Here is a 19,660-nt window from a genome sequence, read left to right as displayed (position 1 = left end):
ATTTCAGTAATTGTTGTTAATTTTTGTATAATTTGTTTATAGTGAATTCATTTGTTTATCCTGTAATTTTGGAAAAATAATCAGATCTTTCACATTCTCAAAATTCATGGAAGTTGACACACAGGAAGCAAAGAACAGAGACAAAGAACATCAACGACATGCCCGATTATTAAGCCCCATCAGGCCTCTTCCTCGTCGAGGTTACTGCAGGCAGAACGCGAAGAAGGAGAGGAGGGAGGCGCCGATGGCGGCCCCGACGGCGGGGGTGACGGCGAAGGAGGCGCTAACGGCGGGGCCGGGCGCCGGGGCCTCGGCCGCGAGGGCGGTGGTGGCGGCGGCGGCAGCGACGAGGGCGGCGCAGGCGATCTTCCTCATCTCCATCGTCGGAATCGAGCTCGAACGGGAGGACAGAGATGAGAAAGATCGAAACTTGCGACGATTTCTTCCTTCGCTCTTTCGCAGCTGCAGGCCTGAGGATGGAGCGAGGGGAAAGGAGCAAAATTTATAGGGGGATTCGGGGATCCCAAGACGCCCTGCATGATCCGTGGTCAAGGAAGTGCTCTGCGTTGTGAGGGAGGGCGTGGAAGGAGGAGGAACGGATGGATCCCCACCATGGTTGACTTTGGCTGCTTCTCCATTTGGAAATGGCGTTGAATTTGAGAGTTTTTCTTGTGATCTTGTCGGGCGTTGCGCCAGATGTTTGGAATGGACGCGCCTTTGCCGCCCTCCTCGGAGATGGCTATATACGCTAAATAAATATATCAGATATTCAATTTATAATAAAAAGGGAGGAAACACTTTTTCTTATGTGAAATAGCTTATGGATTCATGATCTACTACTTAACTTCAATCCAAACTCAGCTTGCTTAATGAAATTCTCAAAAGATTAGACGAGTTATAAACATAATATTGTGACAGGAAGTGTTTCATCGTACAAGATTTCATCAAATTTGGTCATTTTTTACACACTAACACAATACTGGAGAATCAGTCACTTTTTTACATTTATAGAGGCCAAACAAGAACATCAGCAAGAATGAAGAGTAAAACTCCTAGCTATCTATACATTCCCAAGTCAACCATGACCCGAATTAACTTAAAACAAGACTCTTAGACTCTGTCAAAAACACACTCTTTCAAAGAAAAGAGCTACATCTGTTTGACTTCGCACTGGCATGAAGAACAGCAAAGCCATCAGCACCATTGCCAAGAACAGATGGTCACACTAATTATGCATGCTTACTAATCTGAAGTCAAAGCATTGCATCAAGGTAAGAGTAGTTTCGTGTGCGGCAGTACTGCAAAAGGCTACCATAAGTTCTATCAAATACACCAACAAAAAGTGCTTCTGTGTCAGGACTGAAAGATATGCCCGAGATTTCACCAAAGAAGTCCAGCTCCTGACGTTTGTTGTACCCGGTTCCCACTTCGTAGATATGAACAAAATCCGCAGGTTCTGCCATTGCCAGAAATTGGCCATCGGACGTGAATCGGATCGACCGGATAGCGCCTAGATTGCCTCTCAATGCAGTCACGGAACTGGAGAGGTTCCTGGTGTCCCAAATGCGGCAAGTCTTGTCCTGGTTACCAGTGGCAAATGTGCAACCATCAGGATTCCATGCCGATGCAAAGGAGTAGTCAAGGTGACCTTTCAAGGTATGGACAGTCTGCAAGAACCAGAATTTATGCAATTATTCACTCAAGCTTTACTTGAATTTCAAAAGCCTAACCTCCTGGTATAGCTTTGTTAAACTACTACGGGGCATTTCATCACTATGACAACTAAAAACGAACATTCTCAAATCATTATTTTAAAAAAAGATAGAACAGATGTAAAATTCTTTAGATTCTCAATAACTGTTCTGATTGTTTCATCCCTAGTACAGTTCTTACCAAGATAGATATTTTGGACAATACAAACCTTTCCTGTGTGAGAATCCACCAACATGCAATCAGGATCATCTCCAACAATGACAAGAAGCTTTCCGTCAGGACTAATTGATGCATGCTGCAACAAGAACAGAATTGCAGATGTAAGCATATGTAACTAAAAAAAATAGCATTTTGTATGCAAAACAAACAAATGGCCAAGATCAAAATCCCAGTAGGCTGCCGCTACAACTGATTGAGTTGAGTTTCCTTTCTCAACGAAGCGGTGCCACTACAAGCAGAAATTCAGACTGACATAATATGGGATGCACATTAATGTGACTAGAAACTACATTAACTCAGCAGGAAATGCATTATATCTTACGTTCACAGGCCATGGAAAGCTGAAATGGCTGCAAAGTTGAAACTTCTCCATGTCAAAATCTCGTACTCCACAGTCATTATTAGAAGACATGAAGTGAACAGCCCCACTGGATAGATCATAGATCAGTGAGAAAATCAAGCAGGCAGCTAGATATTTTTAGGAAAATCAGTAATTACATATTACCTGCAACTTTCAAAAATTTCCAGGGCATTAGTAATTGCATTGTCATCATATGTTGTTCTGCAGCAAAAGCTAATTCCTTCCCGATCTAAAAACTGTTTCAATTTGAAGGAAAAGAATTTGAGGTAATATTGACTTCATCATACCACACTTATAAGTAACAGATGGAAGGACAGATAAATTGAAACAACCAGTTCTTATAATACCTATGGACATCACATTAGCTAGAAATAAGCACATACAGAAAAAATTCACTCACAAATTCAAGGGTAAATAAGAACAAATAAACACAAAGGAGAAAACACAGAGAATATATTAGCAGAAGTTCATTGATTAGAATAACAAGCGCATAAAAATATAATCAAAGCACTTTTATATGGACACTAAAGAATAATATCAAGCTAATCAAAGGATGTCAAATTCTAACTTAAATTTGGTTCCTTGAACAATTAGCTTCAATGGGTAAGACCATCATCATCATTAGGCCGTGATGTCAACCACATCAATATCCCTTCATCAATTATGTGCAATGTTATATTACTAGTAATATTCAAATTGATTAAATAATATTTTTATTACATCAATTATTGTTTTCTTTGGTCTCCCTCTAATCTTAACATCTTCTAATTTGATAGATTTCAACTCTTTTAACTGATAGAACCTATTGGTCATCTTTGATTATGGACAAAACAATACACCTAAAAAATCACAATATGCCAGAAAAAAAATCCAAAAAAGATGATTTTTTTCAGGTTTCAATTCAGGTTTAGGTTTTAAGTATTTGCGAATTTAGGTTTGGGTCTAAATTTCTGTTTTTTTTGTTGCAAAATTGGGTTTTTAGGGTTTTAGGTGGGTTTCAACTTTTGAAGCACATATATCACCGAAGAATCCCGAAGGGAGCCTTGGCGTAACGGTAAAATTGTTGCAGTGTAACCTTGAGGTCATGGTTTCAAATCGTGAAAATAGCCTCTTGTAATACAAGGTAAGACTGCATACAATAGGCCCAATGTGGTTCTATCATTTCCAAAGATCCCGCATTGACGGAAACTTCATGCACTGAGCTACCCTTTATACCACTAAAGAATCCCACATATCTTACATACCTTAACATATATCTTATAACACATATCACTGAAAAATCCCACAAAAAAAAAATTATAAAAAAAAAACTGAACTGAAAAATGGTTAGGATTTTTTTTTCAAAAGTTAAGGTTCTAATTTCAGGTTTGTTTTCTTTTTTGGTAATCCAACCTTTCAGGTCAACATTTCAACTCTACTTAGTGTCAAGGAACCTTTATGGTTATTTATGTCTCAAGTGATGTTCTTGATGAGTTAGAATCCCCTGGTCTTCTCAATAAGAGTGCTCCATTTGGCATGGCAATAAAAATGGTTCTAATGAGTATTTGCTCAAGTGCCAATTGATTTAGACATCAACCCACTTTACATATAGAAGATTTGCTACCTTAACAAGGGGCATTCAAACATCTATCTTTATCTGCTAAATTTTCAACAGCTTATACTCTTTCAACTTCAGTGCCAGTAACCCCCCCCCCCCCCCCCCCCCCCCCCCCCCCCCCCAATCCTCATTTCCAAAAATCAACAACATAATTGACATACAAACAATGCCTACCTATTGTAGCTCATGAAGTCACAATCACTGATGATGAAATTCACAACTTGGTACTTGACAAGATTTTTTGGAATTCAACAACAAATGTCAAACCTTGGTTTTAGGCATTTTTATTCATTTAAAAATTCCTCTCTCCTTTAGTCCCTCTCTTCTCATGCCAGAGATTGCCAGGTACATGGCTCTATGTTGTATCATTGGGACTTGTAAGATGAAGATGAAGATTACTACGGCAAATGAGGACCTTTCCTCAAGAGAAAAAAAGGCTACATACAAAGTCATGGTTATCTTGCCATGGAGGCAACCCAATATTAGTCGTAAAGTGATACTTTAGTATTATCCTAATTTCTTCCATGTTGAGTTCATTGAGATCAATCAAATAGAAATTCTTTTATGAAAATCTTAATTTTTTTACCATATACATACTTCGATTATTTCTTTTCCAGCTTTCCTTTACAACATCACCCATGGGACAATCACCTATTGCTTAACCATAAAACATGTATACTAATGGAGAAGTGTTGTCTTGACAGACCGGTTAATTGACCACTTGTTGCAGAATGACGCAACGAGCTTGTTGATCAACCACATCTATGGTATGACAAATTGTTTCAAATGTAAGCTGACAACCAGAAAGAAATTACCTTACATATAAGTTCTCCTTGGAATCCTCCTGCTACAAGCATATTATCTTTCACAGCTAGTGTACTAACTTGAGTATGTGAAAATCCTTCTAACAAACTTCCAGGGTGTTTCTGCAGAAAAAGACATGGCATTTATGAAAGACAAATGTCAAAAAGTATTCCATATATCAGAAGGACAGAAGCCCAAAAGGACGCAGATCACAATTGATAACTCAATCATAAGCAATAGTCAAGTAAACAGATTCCTTGAACACACCTCAAATGGAGCTATGTGCCCCGAGACATTGATAACTTCATATTCCTTGCCATTTAGAGCAGACCAATGAAGCACAGCATCATGTGACATTAGGTAGACATCATGCTTTGATGTAGCCCAGACCAAATTTCTCAACTGAAAATTAAAATATCAATCCAGGTATGTCTAATGTTTCATATCTATGTCCATCAAAAAACAGAATTTGGACTCCGAATGATTGAGACAGCTTTGGGAATGAATGGTTGAATAGGATGAATTATAAGTTTCAAAAATCCACAAAATAACTGAGGAATGAATATGTAAGGTCATATTCAACTTGTCAGTGGCAAAATTTTGATACAAATTTGTAAATATTCCACATAATTTAGGTTTTTCAATTCAGATATGAAAACAAAAAGGTCATCCAAAATCTTCTAGTATCATGGAAATTAGCTCCCATGCAAACAAATGGAACTTGCCATGGATATACAGTAAGATACCAAATAAATTCCTAAGTCTTCAAAGACAGTTCAACCAATCAAAACCATCAAATATCATCATTCTTTTGTGAGGAGAAATTGATAGCTACATTAAGATTAGATACAATGAGTTTTTGTCCTAAAGCATTGTCCTAAACTAGAAAAATAAATAGCTTGGACAAACAATAAGAACATATTAATGAATACAATTGGTTCATAATTTATGGATTACTTCCTGACATGTACCACTGAAGACAAAGTTTGCATAATTCTAATTGAAGCCTTAAGGTTAGCATAACACAAAAAATTGGCTAAATTAGTAGAATCTACAGGCACCACGGGTGGTGAAATGATAGGAAATCATCATTGACAAACCCAGAAAGTGATGGAATTGATGCTCACCTGGAAATGAAGGATGGTTGATTTGACAGATCTTGTATTTCTCTGAAACTCGTAATACATGCCACCTTTCTGGGTTGCTTTGCATTCCTGTATGATCAATGGGCAAATAAGTTTATGATAAAAAATGTATAAGTAATGAGGAAAGTTAAAATCGAGCCACTCTTTCATATAAGCTTCATGCCTTTTCTGATGCTTCCCCAGAATTTTGTACATTCTCATAGTTTTTGTATTGTTCCAGCCTGGTTCGTCTGTAGCTCTCACGTGTGATGTTTAGCGTACCCCATGGTATTCCTTGGATATCTTTTCCTTTCCTTGCTTGAGAAGAGGAAATATCAATTTCTCTTTCATTCTGAAATTCAAAAGAAAGGTAAGTTGTGAACAATTGATTACTAGAGAAATAAAGAATAGTTTGGATAACAATCCAAACTACAACTATAAAGAGAACCACCATCAACCTGAAATTTTCCCAACTATTTCAAGTCTGCTACATGGATCTTATCCATTCATCAAGGTCTAAGCAAGATACATCGCTAATAATATTCAAGCCAATTAAGTCTTTTTAGTCTTGTTTAATCTCCCTCTACTTCTTGCACCTTCTCTCTACTCTAAATCCATCAATACTCACCACCACCATCATTATCATCATTGGCCCATCTAAGTCCCAAACATTTGGGGTTGGCTAATGAATCTTAACCCTCCATTACAGTTAATAACTTAATATCAATCTTAGGTTTAGATTTTAATATTGACTAGCAAGGGCCTAAAGCAGCCCTCAAACTTTTTCAGCTTAGGTCATCGATTGGTGATTTTCATAATCTATCCTAGATAAAAACTAAAAATAGAATGATAATATTACAAATGATACAGTCCTGTTGAAGATAAGAAAGGGTGCAGCAGTAAACACAACATACCAACGGGTCAGAATCTTCACCATCAGAGTCTGAATTGCCTAGCGCTCCAACATAAAATTCTTCATACATATCTTCTCTATCTCCCATTTCAGAATTTTCCACCATTTCATCCATATCATCAAACTGGTAATTTTGCATGGAGAATATGCCACTGCCAAAGATAAAGAGAATTTAACATACTCTTTGAGTTAACTTTGAAATGCATTGTTCATTCATTCATATACTCACACATACTTAAACAGGGTGGTACTTTCAGAATCAGGGCGGTAATTTCAGCATATGCAAAGTTATGCGCTCTATTCCTATTATTTTATCTGAAGATAAATTGTCTAAGAGCATGATTATCACATAACACCCTACTTATTAAGAGCTCAAATTAGCAATTAATTTTGTAGTTTACTCTAACCAAAGTAACTGGTACCTTTGATTTTGGAAACACTACATTCGTAGAGTAAGCAGAAGTACATGCATCATTAAAGCAGTTATAAGAATAATAAAAACAAAATATAGTGGCCTAAAAGGGAAGCTTCAGAAGTAACAACTGCATGTTTATGTTTGCTAACAACAAACAGATTTTTTTTTTCATAGGGTTGTATAATTGTATCAAAATGTGATGCCTGATCCAAATAAGTATTTGGACAAGACCCATTTTCCTAACCTGCCCCACCTTCCCTTTTAGCCCATAAGGGAGTGAAAAAGAATAGAGAGATGGGGAAGGAGATGAGTGGCATACGTTGGTTTTGTCTCGGAAAGGAGGAGATGGTGATGTTGGAGATGGCAGTGCTGCAAACAGGAAGAGGAGAAGAGAGAAAGAATTAAAGAAGGAAAAAGAAAGACAAAGGACGAGAAAGGAGAATGGGAAACAACAGTGTCTACAGGAAGTCGAGATGAATAATCAAGGCAAAAACTTTCTACATAATCAGACTGTAACTGACAAGAACAAGCCTAAAAAACCAAAACTTCTAGCCAAATGAAATCAAATTATCCAATAACATACAAAAATGCATTCAACCCAAAAGAAAAGGGATTTTTAAAAACCCCGTAAAAACCTTAAACGAGATCCGTCGACAAAGAAACAATAAGAAGGAACACCTAGACTTTCGCAAAGAACTAATCGTGACAGGTGAAATCATGACAGGCGAAGAATTGCGGGGAAAAAACTTTATTTTTCATAATTGGCAATTTGGTATGCACCTGTGATAGGGTTCAGGAAGCCTTCGGATCTCGATCGCAACGATGATGTCCCAATAATCGGACGCCTTGCGGCAGAAATCGAGCGAATTCTGGGACCTAAAAGGGATCGGATTAGGGTTAAGGGCCTTGTTTGAAAAATTTTTTTGTGCAAATAATGTGGAATGCGACTGGATATAAATACAGAAAATAATCGGCGTTATATTTACGGAAATATCATTCTCTGAATTGATTCTTAGCAATTTTCCCAAAAAGTTATTTTTATTTATTTATGCGCCTTCTTAACAAGTTTTTTGTCTAACAAATAATTAAGTATATTTAATTGATAATTATAGATATGTATTATAAGCGACATTTTTATTTAATTAATACATTTTTTTATTTGTCATATAATATTAACTTAAAGATAATATCTCTAATTATTTTAAAATTTGCTTTTGATAATTATGATACTGCATAGAAAATAATAAATGGAAAATATGCGTTAATTATAGTTTTTTAAACGTATATAATTAACAGTTTGCTGGTGGCTCCCCGGCGGCGAGCTGAGGGAGCGCAACGACGGGCTGGCGCTGCCGATGAAAGGCGCTGATTTCGAAGGAGCCACAAAAAAGGATCGAAGCGGATGAAGAGCTCGAGCATGGAGGTTAAGTGGCTGCCGCTCGCGGAACGTACGCCGTTACCATTTTGCCTCCTTTCCGTCGCCGGAATCCTCTTCCCCGCCTCCCGGTTTGTATTCTGCGGTTAATGCATTGTTTTGCTTGCGACGACGAGTCGACGACCATGTCTCTGCTATTTGAATTTTGGATTGCCAACTTATTATTGTTCAGATTTTCTATCCAGTAATTCTATGGTTTGTTTAATGAAATTTCGTGCGGTACTTCTTTATTCTCACGATATATCCGCGACACAAATCCTGCTGATTGCAGAATTGATTACAGATAAAGTCGATCTCCTCTTGGCTGCTCAACAGCAAGCACTGCACACTCCGTAGCCTCCGTCACAGTCTCTGTCGCAGAAGCGGTCGCTCCGACGAAGCGGCGGCTCCGCCGGCACTTCCTGCTGCCGTCGTCGACGCCGGAGAATATGATCCAGGAGATGATGCAGAGCCACGCGATGATGAGGCAGTACATGGCTTCCCCCCAGAATCCTCGGGCGTCCATCCCTTCCATTCCACGTCGCGCCCTGGCACACTCTTCTTTGCCCGGACTTTATAGGAAAGGCGTGCCATGAAAAGGCCGCCGGCGATTGAAGTACTTGAAGATGTGGATAGGGTTCAGACTTCAGACGGTGACGAGGCGTGCATGCCATGAATGATTAGGGGACGAGGGTCATTGGCTTTAATTCGATCGAGATGTGTGATATGAGTGACATTAACAGAACGGCGAGGTGGTTGTTGATCACGTTCGCATTGAAAGTAATTGCCGAGGCTTTCAGGATTTTTCTTAGATTCTGATAATATGCCACGTGGACAGCGAATCTAAGAAGCAGCGTCACGTGAAATAATTGAAGATATTTAATTTATAAAATAGAGTTCAAACTGTAACTGAACGTGCCCTTATCGTAACTGTTACGAAGCATCGAGACAAAGCCTGACTCACCGGGAATCCTTCCCAGTGTGATAGACACGTACCACTATCGAACCACGTAAAGCAATCTCCTTTTCCTTCCGTTTCTCTTTATTTCATCTTCAACCGCTTCTCCCATCGATCCTCTGATCTTTCTCTGCATTAATAACAAATGGATGTTCCCAAAGGCTTCTTGGCTTCACTCTGGAGTTTCGTTGCCTTCCTTCCGTTCTTTTTCTTGCTCTTGGTCCTTGGCATCATCAAAGGTATGCAGGCGCAGACAAGGTGTTTGTTTTATTGACGTTGAACCGCTAGTAACACTATAAAAGCTTATGGAGTTATATTTTTTTGTTTATATCACTGTGATTCTGTGAAGTATTTAGTCAAGGGAAAATCTTAAAAAGTTTTTATCTTTTTTTGCGTTTCTTGCTCACTTAATATGTCCTTGCTTAGCAGTTAGCAGTAATTGAAATATTCTGCGGAATCATACATTTAATGGTGGTTATGTTCCCGCAGCTGCTATAATCGGCCCTGTTGTGACTTCTATAGTTTTAGTTGGGAATTCGGCTGTGGTGATCGGCATGTGGCCAGCACATTTCATCTGGACTTATTACTGCGTGCTGAAGTAAAGCCTCTTACGTTCTCTTTACATCCTTGATTTTGAATTAGTAGGGATGTGGAAGATGGAGACTGTTTGGTTTGAAATTTTGGCCTGGTTTTGGTTTTTAAGGATAAACTGCAGTCTCGCCTTCACCTTTTTCCCCTTGCAGGACTGCAAAGCTTGGGCTTGTTCTAAAAATGTTCTCATTGGTTGTGTTGCCATTTCCATTACTTTTGTGGCCAGCATTAGGCGTTCTGGGGAGCCTTCTAGTTGGAATAGGCTATGGATTCTTTGCTCCTCTAATTGCAACATTTGAGGCTGCTGGAGAACAAGTGGTTGACAAGCTTTATCATTGTTTTGCTGTAAGTTTCATGAAGCATTGCCGATGGTGATGCAACCTCACAGCTGAATAGTACATCTGTTTCTTCAATTGCACATGTCAAGATATGCAAATGGTCATTGAACTCGATGAAATGACAAAACATGCATGTAAACATGACATGATGCCTTGGCAGGATGGATGTGTAGACACTATCAAGGGAGCTTGTACGTTGGTGGTGGACTTCACAGATTTTTGCTTCCACTCCTACTTCTCATATATGGATGACCTCATTGAAAACCTTGGAGCTGGGGAGAAACCAATAGATGCCAAGTATGAGTTATTACTCCTTCAGTTGCATGTAGAATTGTGGTATCACTTTACAAATTATTTTGTATCTTTTAAGCTCCTGAACTAATGCTATCTAAGTTTGTAGATTCTGTCCGAATCTAATATTTTTTGGAAGACCTATAGCTCCCACATTAGCCAACACTATAGAACATTGTTCTTTCTTTGCCGATTTAGTATAAGGTGAACTAGTTATATGAAGTTTCAGCCATTTTGCTTTTGTACTGCTAGGTTGACAAAGCTACCAAGTTGTTTGCTGGTTTCTCTTATCGGTATCCTAGTTGATGTGCCTATGATCAGTATCGTTGCACTGTGCAAGAGTCCCTACATGCTGATCAAGGGCTGGCAACGCCTATTTCATGACTTAATTGGAAGGGAAGGACCTTTTCTGGAGACAGTTTGTGTGCCCTTTGCTGGTTTAGCTATACTATTATGGCCAGTCGCCGTCATCGGGGCAGTAATCACTGCATTTCTGTGCAGCTTCCTTCTAGGATTTTATGGGGGCATTGTTGTTCATCAGGTATGTATGCTTGGGACATAACATGTCTCTTCACTTTTCACTGTCTCATTTGTTCTACACCTTTAGGAGGACTCTTTTCGCATGGGAATTGCTTATATTGTGTCTGTGATCTCAATGTTTGATGAGTACACCAATGACCTACTTTATCTAAGAGAAGGATCATGCTTTCCAAGGTATCATACTTTCTTGCCCCATGCTTGAAATTGTAGAGCTAATTATCTCATGAATATTACATTTGTTCTAGCCTTGATCAGGCCCAAGTATCGAAAATCAAATGCTGATCAAGAACTTCTTGAGAACAAAGAAGAGGTTGAGAAGAACAAGGCCCCAAATGGGAAAGTTCCATCAACCTCTAATACAACAAAGTTAGCCGCTCAAAGATCAACAATGAAGGAAACAATACAGCAACTGAAACCTATTCAAGTTAGCCATCTCTGATGCTCCATATGAATATATGCTCTTGCACAAAAATAACCGAAGATGTTCTTACAGATATGGGATTGGCTCTTCATGTCTTGTGAGATCAATGGAAGGATACTACTCGGAGAGGGTCTGATCACAGTAGAAGATATAGAAGAATGCATTGTCAAACGGAAATGCAAGAAGTTAAGCATAAGATTACCTTCATGGTGTATTCTCCAGTGCCTGCTACAATCCGCGAAATCCGACACACATGGCCTTCGGATATGTATGAGAAACTCACTTCTTTGCATTATTCCTATCTACCTTTAATATCGATTTATATCTCTTTGAATTCTTCAGCTGATGAAGTGGAGCTTACTAATTTTAACTGGCCAAGGGACAAGGTGTTTGATTGGATTCTAGGACCACTCCTGATCATCAAGGAACAAATAAGAAAACTTCAATTGAAAGAGAACGAAGAAGCTTGCTTAAGGAAGTTGATACTGATAGGAAAATATGAGAAGCCGGAGGATTGGGATGAAGTTGGTTTTCCATCAGATGACAATGTAAGAAGAGCTCAGTTGCAGGCGATATTGAGAAGGTATTGCCACTGCTTTTCATGATTCAGTCCAATCTTTGGTAAAACCAAAACAATACTAAAACTGTTTTGACTACCAAAACAATACTCTTCTTTTCTTCGTCCATTAGTGATTACTCTAGCTCAGAAAATTTTCATTTGGTTGACCTTTGCAGGCTTCAAGGGATCGTCGCAAACTTGTCCAGAATTCCAAGTTTTCGTCGCAGGTTCAATAGTCTAATAAAATCCTTGTATCTGGAGGCAATACAAACTGGTGCTTTTGGCAGCAAGATTGGAGAAGTCAGCAGCAGCTGGAAAAGGAGAAACAAAAACCTGATGAAATCAAACAGCCTCGATGTTTAACAGTGCGCCAGAGGATTTTGTTTGGAAATTCGATCACTCGAGTGGAATGTATTAATGTTTATTTTGTCTCCAAGTTTAATCACAGACAAGATTCTGACCGTAGAGCAAGATTGACGATGATGACGTATACTATAGACCATAGACACGTGGACCCACTTCAGCCGTCCGATAACAGAATAAACTTCATCGGACGGTCGGAAAACTGTCCTCCAGTGCCCTTTATAAGAATCGTGTTCCGATTCCCCCCACCCCACTGCGAAGCCGACTCACCTCACGGCCCTTCTTCCCCGGTCTCCTTGGCGGCATCCTCGCCGCCGTCGCCTTATCCGGAGAAGGCAATTGCTCCGGCGTTCCTAAGGAGAGTGGAAGATCGGAAAGGTGTGCGAAGAAATTAGTGAATTGAATTCCAGGTGGCCGGTAGCAGCTCTCGCTCTCCCTTCGCCTATTAATCTGATTCTCGTTTTATTTTTGTTTCTATTTTTCTCATCTGTTTTGCTGCTCGATCGACTGGCGATTGACTCGATCGTGCTTCTTATCAGTATAATGTTCTTTTGTTGAATGAGAATTAACGGAATCCTGACATCACTGCGTACGATCCCGTTTTGGACGACATTCGTCAACGAAAGTCAAAGGTAGGCCGGACTGGCTTAGGTACCCTAGTTTTTTATGCAGAAATATTGCAGATCTGGAAATACTGCCGGGCGTCATCTGGTTTTTCTTCTTGGACCAGGTTCCATCGATCTCCTCTTCATCGTGCCGTCGTGTTCTCCTCCATCAACCTTTCTCGTCGTGAGAGCGAGCGACACGAACAAGGTTAGTTCTCATCTCCATCCCCTCTTCTTTGAGCCGTCTCTTTGTCACTCTGCTTATTCCCAGTGGGCTGAGAGAGTGTTTAAACGATGGGTGTTTGTGTGTTTATGAGATAGATAATTTGGGCGTGGATCAAGTGGCACCGAGGTGTTGAGGTGACTGAGTGGTATTTTTTCTTTTTGTTGTAATGTACGTTGATCAGTGTGATTCGTGTTTCTTTGAGTTAGGGTATCAGTGGTGGTGGATTTGGTCTGTGGTCGTTGGTAACTTTGCGTATTCTCTAATCTTTTGGGGCTAAATTTCTTCCTCTTTTTTTCTGTGGATCGTCGATGCTATTTAATAACCATTGGTTTCTTCTTCTATTTAGCAGTTAGCTCTCTAGGAGCAGAGAGAACAAGACGAGGGTGTAGAGAGAGAGAGAGAGAGAGAGAGAGAGGAGAGAGAGAGAGAGAGGATGTCAATAAGCTTGAAGGAGAAGCCGGCTCTTCTGGGCTTCCACATGCCTGCGGAGTGGGAGCTCCATCAACAATGTTGGATCGGATGGCCTGTGAGTGTTAGATGTCTTCGTTTTCTTTTTTTATTTTATGTTTATTTTATGTTGATGTTGAGGTGTGATAAAAATTGCATCTTTTTTTTTATTGAAATCTGCCTCTTGATTCCTCTGTGGCTCTCTGTTTTTCTTTGTAATAAAAAAGTTTTCCCCACAATTTAGATTTGGAATAACCTGTTGCAGATTATTTTTATTTGTATGGATTAATGATCTTTATGAAATATTTTATTTTAATCTTTTCATGAATGACCGCATGCTCTTTGTCATTTGTTTTGTTAGTTAATCAATAATTAATCTGGATGATTAGAAGAACGAAGTTTCTTTTTTAGATGATTGCTTTTGATCAATGTGTTGCACTTCCTAAACTTCCATCATTTCTATTAACTTTTAAAATTGATTATGTCTCAGTTTATGTTTTTAGCTTTTAAAATTGATTATGTCTCAGTTTATGTTTTTAAAAGTTGATCGAGAATCATTTGCATTTCAGGAACGCCCTGATAATTGGCGGGATGGTGCACTTCCAGGGCAGGATACTTTTGTTAAGGTGACAAAAGCAATTTCAAAATTTGAGCCCGTTACAATGTGTGTTAGCTCAGACCAGGTGATCTTTTATCTGGTCAACAGTTTTTTGTCAACATAGCTTTTTGTCAACATAGCTTCTCAATGTGAACCTTAAAGTTTTTTGTCAACATAGCTTCTCAATGTGAAGGCGCCTTTCTTGTGAATTATGGATTCTATTTTTTTTACTTGATTTATATGGGGAACAGTATACAAAAGCTTATGATAGGCTTCATGAAAATGGTAACATCCGAGTAGTAGAGATGAGCATGAATGATGCTTGGTTTCGTGACATTGGACCGACGGTATGCCCCTGTTATACTATTTGTTCAGGGTTATCTATGATTTTGTTACTGTAGCTTATCAAAATTTTTGTATCAGTTTGTTCGGTGTGACAAGTCTACAACAGAAGATCAGGAGCATCAAATTGCAGGAATTGACTGGAAGTTTAATTGTTGGGGTGGTATGGTTTGAAATTGTTCCTTATGTATATTCCTTGACCAATCTTTTTCATTTATCTAGCACCACAATTATTAAACATACTAATCATTAGTATTCATTCTGTGAGCCCTTGAATGCAATGAATAAGAATGCTAGAAAGAAATTGCTGACAAGTTATGGATCATCTTATCTTCTTCCAAATAACATGATTTTTTTTGGCAAATGACATGAACAAATATATTGCAAAAAAAAAGGATATTTACAAGATTCCCCTGTTCTATACATCACAGGAAGAAGCAAATCCCAAAGAGAAAGGTAATGAATTACCTTTCTTCATGTCCCAGAAAAGAACTACACCAGAAAAGGATGAACTATATCTCTAGTAGTTGCACCTGTGCAACAAACCACGGTTTTACTTTTTGCAAAACAATACCATCAGCTCTTTGCAAATAGTTGCATTTGTGCATTCTTTTTCTCTTGCCAACCACTTCAATCTGAAACTAGATTGCAAATGACTTGTGTTTAAAGGTACAATCTGTTCTTTCAAAATGCTCCAACACATGATATTTCCAAATGCAAAATATATGCAAATTTAGCACATCATTTTGTATCAACAGTATATACAAGGATGATAAAATTTCTAGAAGCAACATGCTCTATCGTAACACCTAATTAGCAATCCTCTATAACTTTTTGAAAATGTCTCAAGTGTGTAGTGCTTTTCGTAGCAAGTAATTCAACATGGCTCAACATAGTATATGCAAGTATGGATCAGAAACACATATTTACAGGAAAAGTTCATCTACAACTATTGCCACACAAGCTTAATCGACACCACGTTTCCTCTGATTATGCCGATTATCTAAGCAGAGTTTCTATCATGGTTCTTTATTTATGTTGTTCCTTTTGTTGGATAGTAATGGGAGTCTTATGGTTTGTAATGCAGGACCAGAAGATGGTTGCTATAGTGATTGGACACTTGATGTTCTTGTAGCCCAGAAGGTAATTGATACATGCTAGTTTGATTCAAATTTTCAGTTTCTACTGACTAATTTTCTTGAAGCTTTCTTTGTTTTATGCTCAATATATGCTATTTTTTGTTTTTAGATTCTCGAGCTTGATAGAATAGCTAGATTTTCACATAGGATGGTTCTTGAGGGTGGAAGCATTCATGTAGATGGAGAAGGTACTTACTTTCCTTCTATGTTTTTTTAGTGACTGTTTGTATTATTCGGGTATATTATATATTTGTCGTCAAAATACATGTTTTCTCCACAAAGTTTGAAGTTTGAAGCTTGATTCATAGATCAGTACACCTGACTACATGTGATTTTATTGCTAATTAAGCTTGCTACTTGAAGTCTATAGTTTCTATTAGAAGGGTCTCTTAAATTTTTCTATATTTTTTTTATAGGTACTTGCATTGCAACTGAAGAATGCTTGTTAAATCCAAATAGGAATCCTGATATGACAAAAGAAGAGATAGAACAGGAGCTGATGATGTATCTTGGGGTTAGTAAGGTCATCTGGTTGCCTAGAGGACTCTATGGTAATTATAAATGTGTGCTCAACTAGTTATCATCTATAATGGTTGCTTACCAACTCTTATCTTCAGAAAGATTTTCAAATCTGAGGTTTCATAGTTCATGTTGTTGGCTAATAATTGCATTTTTCAAGTTTTCAAAAAGCATATGTAGGTGCTATACTACCTTTTTGCTATAGCACCTATGGATATGCAAGGGCATATGTGATCAATATTAAAAAAAAAAAAGTAGCTTAGTGCACAAAGCTCCCGCCAATACGGGTCTTGGAAAAGGGTCTATTGCAAGCAACCTTATCTTGTTTTGCAAGAGGTTGTTTTCGAAAAAAAAAGATAGCTTAGTGCACAAAGCTCCCGCCAATATGGGTCTTGGAAAAGGGTCTATTGCAAGCAACCTTATCTTGTTTTGCAAGAAGTTGTTTTCGAAAAAAAAAAGTTGCTTAGTGCACAAAGCTCCCGCCAATATGGGTCTTGGAAAAAGGTCTATTGCAAGCAACCTTATCTTGTTTTGCAAGAGGTTGTTTTCGATATTCGAACTTGTGACCTCTAGGTCACACATCAATAATTTTACCATTGCGCCAAGACTTCTCTTCTGGTCAAATATTAAAAATATATTAATAAATAATCACCAACATATATACAATAATCATCACATTCTCTCAATTGAAGAAAGCACCCTAGCTAAACATTCTCTACTCAAACTTGTAACCCACCTTTGCTACCGAGCCACATCTCAAGCTTATCACTGACAACTCACACCTCTCTGATCTACCCACCTACAGGATCACTAATGAACAACAAAATCTCTGATAGACTGATACCATACCTTAATGGTGTGAGATGTTCACGAACCAGAAGTGACAGGAAACTTAGGTGGGTTGGATGTCTGTCTTATTTATTCATTATCATCTCCTTTTATATCTGCTGACATCAAACTAAATAGATTGCCTTGCTTTGGTGTTTGGCATGAGCCACTGAAACTCACATAGTGCTGTGACAAGGACTCTTATTAGTTTTCTGGCAAGCAAGTGTTAGTTCACATGTATTCTCCACTAGCTAGATGATTAAGAATAGAAAAAATGGTGAAGAAGAAACAAGTACTCTCCATGGTTTTACTTCTGTGAAGCTTCAGTTGACTTAGTGTGGAAAACATTATCAATATAAATAAGTCATGCCTCAACTGCAAACCAGTTCACAGACTTTACCAGACCCACTAAGTAGCATGTCAACTATGAAATTGAGTTCACAACAATAGATAGCACTAACATATAATCTGTCATATCAATTTTCACCATTTTTCTAGCTTGAACAGTCTATTCTTGTTCCATTGTGACTTTCTCTTACTAAAATGAGAAATATATACAGTTATATTGACAAATAAAAATTCTCTTTTTTCCCTTGAGATATGCTCATTGATCCTGAGTGTTACCGCATAATCTTGTTAAAGCTCGCTATTCTAACTTGTGTAGGTGATGATGATACCAATGGCCATGTAGACAACATGTGTTGTTTTGTTAAGCCTGGTGTGGTGCTTTTGGCTTGGACTGATGATGAACAAGATCCTCAATATGAGCGTTCGGTTGAGGCATTTTATGTTCTTTCCAACACAACTGATGCTAAAGATAGAAACATAGAGATTATCAAACTTCACATACCTGACCCACTTTATATCACTAAAGAAGAAGCAGATGGGCTTATTTCTTTGGTTAGTATTATTGTTTTTCTGTATTCCATTCATAATTGCTTCTAATAAATCCTTCTGGAATGGTGATATTCAGACACGTCTTCCCAAGAATATTACTCTTTTCTTTCAAAAGGCTTCACTTGAGGAAACATAATGGCAGAGGCAAAGCAAACAATATAACAATTTGCTTTCTTTTAAAATATGCTTTCATTGAATAAACATACTGATGTGTGCTGCACTATTATTATCCATAAACCAAATGGGAAATGTAGAATACTATGCAGTGTGAATCTGTATATTTCTTTGTTTTTCTTGTTTTACCCATTTGGAATATGCATTCATGTCATTTCTCCAGAACCTCTTCTGGAGTTGCATGATGATGATTGTTTAAAAGAGACTGACTACAGTAATGAATAATGAAGGGCAAATGTTTGTGTGATTGTAAAGATGATTTTCTATTTTTCTGCAAATTACTAACCTGAGAACTGTGCTCGTAGAACTTACTCAGACCTATGTTGAAGCTCTACACTCTAAATGGATTATTTTGACAATGAAAATCTCTGTTATTTTATTATTGCCATTGTGATTGATATTCTATGTTTATAGGTCTTCATTGCTCTTGTCAACTTTCATTAAAGATAGATAATTAAATTGGCTTTTGAAGCTTTAGATATTAACTAGTTCCAACATGAAATTTCTAACTATTTTGTACATTTGATCGTAGGATGGGAATGCAAAACCAAGACTTGCAGGTACAAGGCTAGCTGCTTCCTATGTGAACTTTTATATTGCCAATGGTGGAATCATAGCACCAGCATTTGGTGATGAGAAGTGGGACCAACAAGCGTATGCCGTCCTTGCATCTGCATTTCCTAATCATGAGGTAAATACAAAATTTCACCATTAACATCTTTTTTTCTCTTTTGGAGTTGATTCCATATCGACATCATTGAAGAAAACATCTTTTATAGTTAAACAAGTCGAATCAATTAGAATTAAGGATCAATAATAGGAGAAAAGAAAACACTCTATTTAATATAATAGGAAAAACATTGCCCATGAAATAAACTCAGGTTATATACTTCCACAGGTTGTAATGATTGAAGGTGCAAGGGAGATTTGTCTCGGAGGTGGCAACATCCATTGCATCACCCAGCAGCAACCGGCTGCCATACATGCTCCATTTGTAGCTTCCAAGTAATGGATCAATTTGCTTGACCCATTCATTAGCAATAAGGACTAGAGACGTATTCTTCTCTATATTATTGAAACAGGTAGATAACTATTCCTTTTAAATTTAGTATCTTCTATCTTTTTATCGTTATTGTGTTATTATTAAGATGTACCTATCTTTTTTTTAACAAAATAAATTTATTATGCCATTTAACTTTTGTCCGTTAATTGGTAAGTTGACGATATGAAAAACACTATATTAAATAAATCATTGATGCTTCAA

General features: G+C 37.9%; 4 protein-coding genes across 8 annotated transcripts; 2 read left to right on the top strand and 2 right to left on the bottom strand.

The window, feature by feature from the left end:
• Positions 1 to 98: 98 nt before the first annotated feature.
• LOC141837797 (arabinogalactan protein 23-like) lies at positions 99 to 559 on the bottom strand. Its single transcript, XM_074725166.1, has one exon. The coding sequence runs from the start codon at positions 379 to 381 to the stop codon at positions 202 to 204; it is 180 nt and encodes a 59-aa protein (XP_074581267.1). The 5' UTR covers positions 382 to 559; the 3' UTR covers positions 99 to 201.
• Positions 560 to 980: 421 nt separating this feature from the next.
• Positions 981 to 8,136, bottom strand: LOC141838286 (putative WD repeat-containing protein C2A9.03). The gene is made up of 11 exons (XM_074725719.1): positions 8,133 to 8,136; positions 7,927 to 8,022; positions 6,733 to 6,883; positions 6,003 to 6,170; positions 5,822 to 5,908; positions 4,962 to 5,096; positions 4,706 to 4,816; positions 2,438 to 2,529; positions 2,255 to 2,360; positions 1,922 to 2,008; positions 981 to 1,667 (listed from the first exon to the last, which is right to left on the bottom strand). The coding sequence occupies exons 3-11, from the start codon at positions 6,868 to 6,870 to the stop codon at positions 1,254 to 1,256; spliced, it is 1,338 nt and encodes a 445-aa protein (XP_074581820.1). The 5' UTR covers positions 6,871 to 6,883; positions 7,927 to 8,022; positions 8,133 to 8,136; the 3' UTR covers positions 981 to 1,253.
• A 1,510-nt stretch (positions 8,137 to 9,646) lies between these two features.
• On the top strand, positions 9,647 to 12,711 carry LOC141841137 (putative membrane protein At3g27390). Its single transcript, XM_074729263.1, has 10 exons — positions 9,647 to 9,757; positions 10,008 to 10,116; positions 10,262 to 10,454; positions 10,608 to 10,744; positions 10,991 to 11,279; positions 11,346 to 11,452; positions 11,534 to 11,702; positions 11,772 to 11,967; positions 12,042 to 12,282; positions 12,435 to 12,711. The coding sequence occupies exons 1-10, from the start codon at positions 9,664 to 9,666 to the stop codon at positions 12,619 to 12,621; spliced, it is 1,722 nt and encodes a 573-aa protein (XP_074585364.1). The 5' UTR covers positions 9,647 to 9,663; the 3' UTR covers positions 12,622 to 12,711.
• Positions 12,712 to 12,886: 175 nt separating this feature from the next.
• On the top strand, positions 12,887 to 19,581 carry LOC141838287 (agmatine deiminase). 5 transcript variants are annotated; one of them, XM_074725724.1, is made up of 13 exons: positions 12,887 to 12,999; positions 13,161 to 13,253; positions 13,352 to 13,434; positions 13,802 to 13,978; positions 14,469 to 14,582; positions 14,749 to 14,844; positions 14,921 to 15,002; positions 15,927 to 15,982; positions 16,088 to 16,166; positions 16,395 to 16,529; positions 17,990 to 18,225; positions 18,929 to 19,087; positions 19,295 to 19,581. In XM_074725724.1, the coding sequence occupies exons 4-13, from the start codon at positions 13,886 to 13,888 to the stop codon at positions 19,403 to 19,405; spliced, it is 1,161 nt and encodes a 386-aa protein (XP_074581825.1). In that variant the 5' UTR covers positions 12,887 to 12,999; positions 13,161 to 13,253; positions 13,352 to 13,434; positions 13,802 to 13,885; the 3' UTR covers positions 19,406 to 19,581. The 5 variants fall into 5 exon arrangements, with proteins under 5 accessions (XP_074581825.1, XP_074581824.1, XP_074581821.1 ...); XM_074725723.1 differs by having other exon boundaries at positions 12,934 to 13,031; XM_074725720.1 differs by having other exon boundaries at positions 12,934 to 13,038.
• The last annotated feature ends 79 nt before the right edge of the window (positions 19,582 to 19,660 follow it).

Source organism: Curcuma longa, chromosome 11, assembly GCF_044706935.1.
Source record: "Curcuma longa cultivar G26 ecotype Majalengka, Jawa Barat chromosome 11, ITB_CL_G26_1.1, whole genome shotgun sequence".
NCBI lineage: Eukaryota > Viridiplantae > Streptophyta > Magnoliopsida > Zingiberales > Zingiberaceae > Curcuma > Curcuma longa.
The sequence above is the reverse complement of the archived record's forward strand: the minus strand, read 5'-3'. Positions and strand labels throughout refer to the sequence as shown.

What these genes read in the sequence shown, in the direction of transcription:
- LOC141837797 (XM_074725166.1), bottom strand. Translation starts at nt 381, where the DNA reads ATGGAGATGAGGAAGATCGCCTGCGCCGCCCTCGTCGCTGCCGCCGCC.
- LOC141838286 (XM_074725719.1), bottom strand. Translation starts at nt 6,870, where the DNA reads ATGCAAAATTACCAGTTTGATGATATGGATGAAATGGTGGAAAATTCT. An exon ending in GTGAAGATTCTGACCCGTTG is followed by an intron (nt 6,171 to 6,732) that starts GTATGTTGTGTT and finishes TTTGAATTTCAG; the next exon opens with AATGAAAGAGAAATTGATAT. An exon ending in AAGGAGAACTTATATGTAAG is followed by an intron (nt 2,530 to 4,705) that starts GTAATTTCTTTC and finishes AAATTGAAACAG; the next exon opens with TTTTTAGATCGGGAAGGAAT.
- LOC141841137 (XM_074729263.1), top strand. Translation starts at nt 9,664, where the DNA reads ATGGATGTTCCCAAAGGCTTCTTGGCTTCACTCTGGAGTTTCGTTGCC. An exon ending in GGTCCTTGGCATCATCAAAG is followed by an intron (nt 9,758 to 10,007) that starts GTATGCAGGCGC and finishes ATGTTCCCGCAG; the next exon opens with CTGCTATAATCGGCCCTGTT. An exon ending in TTGCAGGCGATATTGAGAAG is followed by an intron (nt 12,283 to 12,434) that starts GTATTGCCACTG and finishes TGACCTTTGCAG; the next exon opens with GCTTCAAGGGATCGTCGCAA.
- LOC141838287 (XM_074725724.1), top strand. Translation starts at nt 13,886, where the DNA reads ATGTCAATAAGCTTGAAGGAGAAGCCGGCTCTTCTGGGCTTCCACATG. An exon ending in TTCGTGACATTGGACCGACG is followed by an intron (nt 14,845 to 14,920) that starts GTATGCCCCTGT and finishes TTTTTGTATCAG; the next exon opens with TTTGTTCGGTGTGACAAGTC. An exon ending in CAGATGGGCTTATTTCTTTG is followed by an intron (nt 18,226 to 18,928) that starts GTTAGTATTATT and finishes ATTTGATCGTAG; the next exon opens with GATGGGAATGCAAAACCAAG.